The sequence below is a fragment of the Helianthus annuus genome, chromosome 15 (genome assembly GCF_002127325.2).
Source record: "Helianthus annuus cultivar XRQ/B chromosome 15, HanXRQr2.0-SUNRISE, whole genome shotgun sequence".
Classification (NCBI taxonomy): domain Eukaryota; kingdom Viridiplantae; phylum Streptophyta; class Magnoliopsida; order Asterales; family Asteraceae; genus Helianthus; species Helianthus annuus.
The window spans coordinates 105733244-105745351 of NC_035447.2; the positions used below are offsets into that span (position 1 = coordinate 105733244).

Consider the following 12108-nt stretch of genomic DNA (forward strand, 5'->3'; position numbering starts at 1 on the left):
GGAGTTTATTATGGAATTGTCTTTTATGGCAATTCATTAACCATGGTAAACATAGACCATATTTGGTTAATTTGTTACTCACTGTTATTTAGGATTTGAATATAACTTATCCTATTTACAAATAATATAGTTAGTGGCACAAAAGCCTAGTCACAGGGACGTTTTATAATATAAGCCGGGATTACAGAGAATCAAGGCATGGAGGTTTGAACCGTAGTCCTTTTACCCTTTCTGACAGGGAGTAATAGACTACAACTGTCTTTTGTCTTATATGACAATAAGTATGGCCCATAGGCACTTCATCACTAATGGATGTTTTAAATAAATGATCATCTTTATTGACGATTTAACCCATGATTTACCAATCATTAATTTGGGTTTTGGAATCCCTTAATGGATTCGTATATAAGAATGACGCGTGTGATTTTAACGAATCACATCTGTCAAGGATGTTAACGTGTTTACAGAGGTTAACTGGAATCTGAATCTTTTAATTAAGTCTTACCATCTTGGCCGGGTCTTATAATGACACCAGGCTAGGTTTCACTATTAAGATTCTTTATTTAGGCAGATTAATTTAAAAGGAATGATCTTTGTTTCATTGTATATAATAACAAAAATGAAATTTATAACATATATTCCATTAATCATAATAATGGTTACACACTGCCCTAAACGGGACTTTTTAAATAATTAAATACATACGCAGAGGTTTACAGAAAACAAGTCCACGCAGGGACCAAATACATAGATAGATGTCCACACATGGACTAAAAGATAAGTCCACGCAGGGACTGAAATGCAATTGTCCACGTAGGGACTAAACACGATAAATGTCCTCGCAGGGACTAAAATACTTAAGGCAAATGTCCTCGTAGGGACCTGATTGTAATAGTAAATACTATAGTAAATGAAGAGACTAATGATCTCGTTTCTTCCTCCCTTTTAGTAGGTTTGCTAGGCCTTTAAGGAATCCACGATTACTTTTACGTTCTTGCTCAAAGTCTCGTTCCACTCGGTTTAAACGGTGGAGGATTTCTTCTTGCTCCGGTGGAGAAAAACGTGGCTGCTGCGACGTTTGTTGAACCGGAGGTCTAGGAGGTACTGGATACCCATGAGCTGAGTAATCTGTTCCCCAAAGGTTTCCATAAGCTCTGTCGGGATGGAGGGCATTGTAATTACCTGCTACCACGTATGGGTCGGCATCGTAATTATAGTTGTAGTGCGTGTGAGTCGGCTGCTCAAACGGGTTGTACGCGGTGGAACCGGCGTACGCTGGTATCGGATTGTCATATCCGAATGGTGGCGGAGGTGGTGCAACTGGTGCAGAATTCACCTCTGCAGGGTGACCAGAAGGTTCCCCTAACTGTGGTTCTTCAAGCACTGGCGGAAAGTGACTTGCACTCGAGTGGCGAGGGGTGCTAATGTGGAATTCCCCTCCTCGGGTAGACATCCGTGCGCCTGATCTCCTACGCCTTGGCGGATCAGGAGGTGCTTGCTGAACTGGTGGCGGAGGGGGCGGTGGCGTAACTGCCACGAAATGCGAATCCTCGGAAGGATCCGGTTGCTTTTGCTGCTCATGAGGCGAGAAGTGATGAGAAGGTGTGAAGTACCAATCACACTGGTTAAACCTCGCCTGGTAACTGTCGGGACCTTGATAGGGTGTTCCATGGAAGGATGACCCATCAGAGATCTCGATTGGATGGTTGGGAGTACCTGTTGCAGGTTCTATGGGATCCGTGTCTTCATCCATATCTACCGCATTATCTTCGGAGAAATGGTCTTCAGGTCCTAAAGGGTTATAACCTATTGGTTCTTGGACATAATCAGCCGGATTAAATCGGCCTTGAAAGAAAGGAGTAGGATCGCCATAGGAACGGTGCGATGCAGATCGCTGGAGAGGTATAAACGAAGGTTGAGGGTTACTGGGATTGTTTTCCGAATCTGGTCCAAAAGAGTGACGGTATGAAGGTGTCGAACTGTGTGAGGTAGACCGTCTCGCTGGCTCAAAGAGGTTTCTTCTACGTCTCTGAGGTTCTTCACTCCTTGTACTGGAAGGAGCTCGCATGTTCGAAGGTCCGGCCTCGTGATCATTATGAGTAGTGATCGGCCCTTTGCCTCTTCCTCCTCTTCTAATTGTTGGTGGCATAATTCCTGCTTAACAAGATTTTAAATCACAATAACGATAAAAGACAAACTGGAATAACAATTCGAATTTGTCCTATGTTCTTGTCTAGACTCAAGTATGTGCAATTGTGTCATTGAGATTAAACACATATGGATAGTGTTTAATTCACTCAACGTTGGCTCTGATACCAACCTGTCACACCCCGATTTCCACGTGTATCACCGGTGGGCCCGGTAGGGGATTACCGTGACGTAGTTGGCAACAATATAGTCAAACCACAATATATAAATGCATAGCGGAAGCATAAAGTTAAATATATTTCAACCATTGAATGTAATATCAAAGTATCACAATCGTCGAAATATAATCCACAGAGGATCAAAATAAAATATAAGTATTGTTCAACAGACGTAGGCATCTTAAGCTTGCGAGACTCTTTATTGATGCTAAGGAGAAATATCCAGCCAATTACGCTTAGTACCTGCATTTAATCTTTTTGGGAAAATAGGTCAGTTTACACTGGTAAATACATTCAACCGACACTTTTTGTAAAAGGTTTAATAAAAATTGATTTGAATGCACAAGGCACAAACTCTTTATAACTTGAGAGAATTATTTAAATTTATAATCTTGTGAACGAATTACATGTTCCTTATGCGTTCAGTAGCCCGGACGTACCGGGTTAAAGATCAATAGACACACCACATCAACTATTTATGCACTGACGAGTGTACGCCTACACTGCGCGCTTAGGTCGTGGCCATTTTGTTAAATGCTGCCAAGGATATCCGGGACATGGTCATTAACCCCCCAAAGGCGTTTAAGTAAACAAAACTGTTTAAACGAGCCGATCAAATTATTCAATTAACCACCAAACGATGGAAGATTTGATGCCCGACCAAGCGGTATTTTATATACCGTAACCCAAGCCCGTATAACGGAAAATAAGTTAAAAGTATTTACCTGAGCAAGTAATAATCCTTAATAAACAAATGCAAGTTTCTTTTACTGGTCTCCTATTCTGGAACGAAGGTTTAAAAATAACCTATTAGAATCCTAACGGGTCTTTAATTTAGCCTTAGCTTAGACCGGTCAGTTTCAAAGGATAATTACGGTTTAATCGCGTGAAAGGCGAAAACCGGGAATGGAATGTGGTTTGGACCCAACAAGTTTGAAGACTTGTTTTATATGGGTAATATAACCACACTCTGGATTTTGAGGTCAAAACAATAAGGTTTGACTCGTTTCGGCTAGTTTATGTAAACTAGTTACATAAACCGAACCGTACGCGCAAAGGCGTAACGGGTAACCGTAAGAGTCCTACACAAGTTTCCTAAGTCAATATGCTTTAAAGAGGTTGTGGTATCAGTAGGATACCTTCCATAATGCCCGTAATGAGTTTAAATCCATTATATGCCCCGTAGGGGTATTTCGGTCATTTTTAAAGATTATAAAAGAGGTTTCTGAGTTCTACAGGAAATCTGAGTTTTCCGAACAGTTTATAAAGTCCAAAACACTTTATTTATTATTTAAAATCAGTAGTAACTGGAATCGGGTCAAAAGACCATGTAGAACTCAAGTTATGCTCGAAAAGGGTATATTCGGTATTTACCGAACCGATGCCATAACCGCAGGTTATGAGCAGGTTAAAAATAATTAAAAATCTTTAAAAATTCCAAAATATTATTTTACATCAGTGTGTAAAAGGTTTGGTGCCGAAATTTGGGCTTAGATAGGCTTTATGCTAAATGCGCCGTTTAATTACTAAAGTTTCCGTAATTGCGCTATTTAGCATAACTTCTATTCTGGACCTCGGACTGACGTGAAATTTTTGGGACATGCTTAGAAATCAGTAACTAAGGTTATTGTCCTTTCACATATTCAAAATTCTCGTTTTAAAGTAAAAAGGGCATTACGGTCAACTTTTAAGCATTTAACGGAAATGTGCTAAAGACTTGGACAAACAACGAACCGGTCACAGAGGGTTATACCATCATGTAACCTGGTCCTAAGAGAGTCCTAAGGCATATCTAAATCACACCACAACGGGTCAGAACTGAAGTCTAAGCAAAAGTCAAAGTTTTGCGACTTTCGGTTCCGAACCGGGTCACAACAGTAAATGGTCGGATCAAATAAGCTTAGACTAGTTAATATACTTATTATCATGTTATATGAGTGTTAAAACAGATTACACGCCATCTACATTACTGATTATGCATAAATTCGCAAAATAGCATTCTGTTGACTTTTTCTAAGCAAGTTTGACTCGACAATCGGACTAGTTAGAGTGGGAATCAGAGGGTGCCCTTTTAGGGGTTTAATGCCCACATGATTACCAACATATAACTACCTTTGATTCGACAAACCACTGGACCATTTGTGATTTATCATTAAGTCAGTCGTTAATTACGACGGATTGACTTTTAGGCTATAACTAAGCAAAAACTAAACCATAAAGGGTTAGGCATACTTACAGAAGCTTGGTGCACGACCAGAGATGTTAGAAGAATGCTCTTGAGCTCCAGAAGTGATCAAGAAGGCAGGTTTGAGGTGTGTTTCAAATGTGTGCACTACATGGCCTTTTATAGTGAAAATTTGAGCACAAGATCATCACAACTAAGTCTATAATTGCTCATGGATGATCAGCAGCTGTCCCTGAGTGCTAGGGACGTGTAGGGGGCGCCCATGCTGCCATAATTGCACCCAAGGTCGGTTAAAACATCAAACAGTGAACCTGTGCATGTTTTCTGCATCTGGCGGTCTGACGCGGCCCGCATTAAGGATCAGGCTACCCTTACGCGGGCCGCCTGAATCCTTATGTCAGACACCAGATCTTTACATGGCTCGCGGCCCGCATGAGCTTCCTTGTTTCTCTAACGCGGCCCGCCTGAGGCCTGTAATTCAAGATTTTCAAATCTTTTGCCATTATTAGCCTGACCTTTTGGTTTCGAAGGGGTAACTTTGCGATTTGGGCCTCGATTATTTACGAATAAGGGCCTCGTGACTTTTACCCGCGCCGTTAAGTCCCCGGTTAGTTTAATTACTATCCGAAAAGCCTTATCTTTTATTGTTGACGCTTCTAACCCCTCGCATACGAAATTGATCATAACTTTCTCGTTTTAAAACGGAACTTCGCGAAATTTATATCGTATATTCTAGTGAGCGTAATTTACTGTTACAAAGCCTCGGGTATGTTAAAGGGTCACTCAGAGGTATAACTTAAACATGTTGACACAATTAACCCCTGTAGTTTGTAATCTCTCACTTTCTTCCGTATTTCGTTCCGTACGATCCATGATTTATCCGTTTGAAGGTACGAGCATCATTTAGGGTTACTGTACAATGTATTTATCCCTCGTTGACATTTTTAACCCTCGAATTTACATACTTTCAATGTTTGTCAACTTTAGTCCTTTATTTAGTATTTAATACCACGTGCAAACTCAAGACACGTGTCAATACATTATTGGACGCAAAATTTCGAGGTGTTACAAATAGGGTCAAATTTTTCTTACGTATGTCTACGCTACCAAGTTTATACTCTAAACAAACAAGCATGATTAGCAAAGCGAGTTTGAATGAAGTATAACTATGATTGAATAATAAATATACCTAAGTGACAAAACAAACATTTAATAAACGTACTCGTTTTTCATTTATTACGATTTTAATCCAGCTACAAACGGTTTAGATCTGATTTTCAAAACGATTCGGGTTTCTAGGATCCGTTTCGACAGGTGTTACAAAAGTGACATTTTGGTGTGTGTAGGAATCCGTTCGTGCAAAATTAAATAAAACTTTATTAACTTGAATTATAAATACTTAACAGAATTACAACTGAAAGAAAAGTACAAATACAACTGAAAAATTGAGAAACAAGAACAAGAAAAACGAACAAAAACATTGTTCTTGGCTGAGGATCGTGTTAGACACGGGTCCCTTAAAACAAATTTCGTGTCTCCCAGGAGATCACGTTTGTTCCCAGGATACAACAGCCCGAAGCAGTTGCACTGCCGGTCTTGACTCCAACCCGAAGATATACCTTGCTGCTTGAAGATGAAGAAAATTCAGAAGAGAGAAAGATTGCTTGCTGTATTTCGGTGTGTTGATTCTGCAGCTGGAACCTCCTATTTATACTACAGGTCCAAGTCGAAACTGAAAATGAATTAAGTGGGAGAATTAAACTGCATTAAACGTCTTTAATGCACTTTAATTCGTCACTTAATTCTCAGTCAAACGCATTAACTTCGTCAGTTTCGAATGCTGAAACGTAACTGCACAGCATTAACTGCTGCTGCAAGCCTCTGCGCACGCGCGCGCGCAGGTCTGCACCCTCATGCGCGGTGCGTCCATTTGGCTCAATGCCAGGCGCACGTCCCATGCGCACCTGCGCGCCACGTCACCTGGTAGACTCTACGAGCACGCCACACAGTCGCGCCGTTTTGGCTCACTTAGGTGGGCCGCGCACGTCACCTCAGTGCCCATGCACCATGCGCAACCGCGCGCCTCCATGCCATGTGTACTCGCGCGCGTATGCACATGACTGCCACGTCACCAACCACCTGGTCCTTGCAGCCCTTGCTCCACCACGCGCACGCGGTCAAAAATACAAAGGCGGCTCTCAAGCGGTGATGCGAAGTGCAAAGTGCGCCATCAAAGTGCCACATTGCGCCTCATCGCCCACGCCACACGCGCGCGAGTGCGAGTCCGCACCCTTCGCGAGTACACTAGTGAGTGCTTCCATGAAACAATAAGGATGGAGAGTTCCCACTTAAATACCCCTTTAAGTTTCATCTCTCATCCGATGTGGGACAAGGTGCTACTTTCCCATTTTTCCAGCATTCAAGTTTCAAACACCAAACTTTGAGCATCGATATCTCATTCATCTTAGCTCCGTTTTGGACGTGGTTTAGATCGTTGCGAAGCCCTTCCAACGTAGAACACAAACCCACAAATAAATATATAAAACCCGCTCATTTTATTATATTTATTTCTAGTCCAAAATAGGAAAAAATCATTTTCCTATATTTGTGAAAAATGTTATTTTCACAAAATTTCCAACAGTGTGTAACATGATTGTATTGGGTTGGGCTTGTGTAGGGAAAAAATACATTGCAGACGGGTTCACACTCGCCTCGTATGACACAACACGAATAAGCATATGAGGTCGAGGTTGTAAAATTAAACTCGCCAACCCTACACCAAATTTAGTCTTTATAGTGTATAGTCTATTGTCATTTCTTTTCATTTACTATCCCTCAATTTGAAAAAAACATCCTTTTAATTGATGAACAAGATGCTTGAAATTGGATCTTTTTGGGAGTATCATTCTTTTAATGATTCATAATTTAAATAATACTGCCGCTAATTTGAGGATGAAAAACTGAAATTAAGCAGCAAATCTGGAGGCTATATATACACCACACCCTTATCTACAATTCCCAAAGATTTTAGGGCAATCTATTTTAACAAAAATCTTTCTTTTCCCCCATGGCTTTATCTTCTTCTGCTTCCTCTGCCTCCATATCCACCTCTTATTATAAGCCCATTTTAGGGTTTATCAAACCAAATCTTCAACATACTAATTTTATAAATTATGGGTTTAACTGCAACTACCGCTCATTGGTCATCAATTGTTCTTCTTCATCAGATTCTAATCATTCTATGGCGTTTAGGTATCCCCAATTCCAAATCATTGATTTTTTTTTTATAATTTTTATTATGGGTATGAAGTATGAACAGTTTTGTTGATTTGTAAAGGGTGTGTTTGTTGGTGTGTGATCTTTTAAGTGGTACCCAGATGATAAAGATTGAAACTTTATGTTTATTGTTTGATAATTGAGGTGGGTTTTGTAGATTTGTGAGAAGATTGTGTGGATCTAGCATAAATATTTACATAGTGGATAATTGGAGTGAATGAGAATCCCTGTTTTAGTCAAGTCACTTTAGTGGTTTTCTTACTGACAGTTATAACTGTAACGTTTACGTTTCCTGTTGGGGTTGGCGGTTGTAACTCGACGTCATCATTAACCGCCAACCCCAACTGAAACGTTTTGATGGTTCGTCCGCTATAAAAGGACGAACTTTGGTCTATTTCTAATTTTCTATATCTGACACGTTGTATTCGTAACATGTTTTGCGTATTCATTTTTCGTATTGTATGTGAACTTTTGAGAGTACCATCGAAATATTTCAATATGACAATTATATTTACACGGTTTGCGAGAGATATATAGACCTATGAATTGTAAAACTTACAACTCCGTGCCCTGAGCAATGCAAGACTCGATACAAGACGAAGTCGACAGACGTATACACCAACAAAATGTGTTCTTAGTTCTACACCATCCACCTTTAGGAGAATTTGATTATCCGTTTATTTTAATTACTTGATATATTTTCTCAATTCAACACACTGACCCTGCATTTGGTTTTTTGGATTCTGTTGGTGTTAGTTTGAATGAAAATGGCTCATCGAGAGGTCCGGTTAAGTGGCAAAGGGTGCTTCTTAAAGTAAGCGGAGAAGCACTTGCAGGTGACGGAGAGCAAAATATTGACCCAAAAGTAAGAAAGATGATACTTTGACTTTTAGTAATATGTATGGCTATTTTGAATCTTTTTAGCATATAATAATACTACCTTTTATTAATAATAATAATAATAATAGGTTACAATGGCTATTGCAAGAGAGGTTGCCGATGTGACCCGACTCGGCATTGAGGTAAATTTCCATTATTTTGTATTTTTCGAGTATCTTTTAGGTATACAAGGGGATACACTTAGGGGCTGTTTGTTTACCTCTTAATGAGGCTCTTAATGGTTCAGACCTCTTACTGATTCAGCACTTAATGGTTCAGACTATTTGTTTCACGAGCAGATGTCTGAATGGTTCAGACATTTGCCTCTGAATGGTTAAGACCTCTAATCTGAATTGGTCAGACATTTGCCTCTGAACGGTTAAGAATTATACAGGCTCTTAATGGTTCAGACCTCTTACTGGTTCAGCACTTAACCATTCAGATGTTGCCAAACAGCCCCTTAGTATGTGGAATAAGGGGGTGTTTGGATACATGTTTCAAAAGGGGTTACGTGATATTGAAGATAGTGTTTGGATGTGCTCATGTTTGAAGTTATAATAATCAAATCATCTGATACTATGAAATGTTTCAGGTGGCCATAGTTGTTGGTGGCGGAAATATCTTCCGTGGTGCCTCGTGGGCAGGAAGTAGTGGCCTCGATCGTTCATCTGCTGATTACATTGGGTACCACTTTTTTTCTTTTTGTTCACTCGTTCTTCTTCTATCTGCGTTATTTGAACTTCCTTTATTGCCAAATTCGTGTTTTTATGTTTCTAAATATACTGTAATACATCTTCTAAGATGTGAACACTGAACAGTTGGTCATTTTTGTTAAAGTTTATAGTAAATGCCATTTTCGTCCCTGAGGTTTGGCCAGTTTTGTGACTTTTGTCCAAAGGTTTGTTTTTTTACATCTGGATCCAAAAGATTTGAAATCTTGCCATTTTCATCCGGCTCGTTACCTCCATCCATTTTTCTCCGTTAAATCAAGGGTATTTTCGTCTTTTTTGTTAACTTAAAGGGCAATTCAGTCTTTTTCACTTTATGTAAAAAGACTGAATACCCCTGAAAAAGACCGAATTGTCCTTTAAATTAACAAAAAAGACGAAAATACCCCTGACTTAACGAAGAAAAATGGATGGAGTTAACGAGCCGGATGAAAATGGCAAGATTTCAAACCTTTTGGATCCAAATGCGAAAACACAAACCTTTGGACGAAAGTCGCAAAACTGGCCAAACCTTAGGGACGAAAATGGCATTTTACTTTAAAATTTAAGAAAAAAATCCATCAGACATTTTAGAAGTCAAACGTACATGCGGTATGTCCTTGATTCTTTTGACACAGAAACTAGTTGATGGAAAAAAGACGTCTTTTAATGCATTAATATCTATCGGTTTTTAGCTGTGCAAGGAAAAATGATTGAAATATTTTATTTGGACAATACTAACCTTGCAACTACAATGGATCAGGATGTTGGCAACTGTGATGAACGCTATATATTTGCAAGCAACAATGGAGAGCATCGGCATTCCAACAAGAGTCCAGACGGCATTTCGGATGTCGGAAGTTGCTGAACCGTACATACGTCGAAGGGCCGTTAGGCATTTAGAAAAAGGAAGAGTTGTCATATTCGCTGCCGGAACTGGAAATCCCTTCTTCACAACAGATACTGCTGCAGCCCTTCGCTGTGCCGAGAGTAAGTTCATAACGGGTCGAATAAGTGTTTGTGGGTCAACCCGACCCGTTACCCAACCCACCTCTATGTAAATTGATACACTTACTAGGGCTGTGGATTTCTAACACCACACGAACCTAACACGAAATTCGTGGGTTTGGTTTAGTCTAATGGGGTTCGGGTCAATCCGGTCGGGTTGGCGGGTTGACCCGTTTAACCCATTTATATTATGTTATAATTTTTACAATATCTTATGTGTCATAAATTAGATTGGGTGTGTATTTTATGTCTTAATTATAACTTAAAAAGAGATATTGACATACGATTTTATAATTTAAATGTAATTGTATTATATAGATTTGTGTTTTCTTTAGCAAATTTTAATTTGCGGGAAAAAAAATAGAAAATTAAAAAATTCGAGTTGAAAGGGTCGTGTTTGGGTTTACCCGTGAATATTTTGGTCGTGTTCAGGTTCATATGTACGACACGATTTTCGGGTTCGGGTCCGGATCGAGTTCGTCTAAAATTTTCAGGTTCGGGTCAGGTTGAACCCGCCAACCTGAGAACTATTAACTAATGTATTATTGTTAATGCAGTTAATGCGGAGGTAGTTTTAAAAGCTACTAATGTGGATGGTGTGTATGATGAAGATCCAAGGGTTAACCCAAACGCTCGACTTCTCGACTCTCTTACGTATCAACAAGTAACTTCGCGGGACCTTTCTGTTATGGACATGACCGCAATCACTCTATGCCAAGAGAATAACATCCCAGGTATCTTCCTTGGCCCGCTAATCCATGAATCAAACAAATATGTATTTCTTTTATTTGGTTCCGTTTATTATCGAGTTTAACTAAGTAAATCTGGAATAGAGTCTAATCTGTATATTAACAGAAAAAGTACCACTAATATTGTTTTGATTCTGCAAAGGTTGCGTTGAAGGAAACCCGTTCGTCTAATAATGATGTTTTTTAATGTAGTTGTTGTTTTCAATCTTGGAAAACCTGGTAACATTGCAAAGGCCATAAAGGGCGAGAGCGTCGGCACACTGATTGGTGGCGCTTGTGTCTCGGCTGCTGCAAGGACCTGAATGAACCTTTTCGGATGATATGTCACTAGTTTTTCAGTAATGGTCTAAAATATGAAGATATCTGAAGCTGAAACAATACAGGCAGCTGCATGATGAGTAATAGTGAAATTAGCTTAATGATGAGTTATAGTGGAAGTATTTGTTTAGAACTATGGTTGACCAATTTAGTGAACAAAATCATTAATTTGAAAGTTCTGTCAAATTGGTCAATCAGAATTTCACAAATTCATCATTTAATTATACTATTGTTAGTATTTTTAGTTGAAAGATATATCAATGGTGATTATCATGATAGCGGGTCCGGGGCAGATCCGGATCAAGCCCATATCTTAAAAGTTGTTAAAGATAAGCGATCCGCTAGGACCACATGCCACGTCGGAAATGCCAGACAGAGGAGACCAAAAGGACATCATGATAGCGACGTCTTGCTAATGACGTTCTGCGGATCTCGGTTCTCCTTGGTCACCACTAGCAATTGCCACAAAGGAGACCACAAGAACACCTTCATAGCGTCTTATGGTCAGTGATGTTCTGCGGATCTCTGTCTAGTCGCTGCCAACGGTTATCACAGAGAAAACTACAAAAACACCTTGATAACGACGTTTGGCCAATGACGTTCTGCGGATCGTTGTTCTC

General features: G+C 39.7%; 1 protein-coding gene across 1 annotated transcript; it reads left to right on the forward strand.

Moving 5' to 3' along the window:
• The first annotated feature begins 7442 nt into the window (after window positions 1-7442).
• LOC110885925 (uridylate kinase) lies at window positions 7443-11761 on the forward strand. The gene is made up of 7 exons (XM_022133665.2): window positions 7443-7803; window positions 8584-8692; window positions 8796-8849; window positions 9299-9390; window positions 10177-10403; window positions 10979-11155; window positions 11363-11761. The coding sequence occupies exons 1-7, from the start codon at window positions 7619-7621 to the stop codon at window positions 11470-11472; spliced, it is 954 nt and encodes a 317-aa protein (XP_021989357.1). The 5' UTR covers window positions 7443-7618; the 3' UTR covers window positions 11473-11761.
• The last annotated feature ends 347 nt before the right edge of the window (window positions 11762-12108 follow it).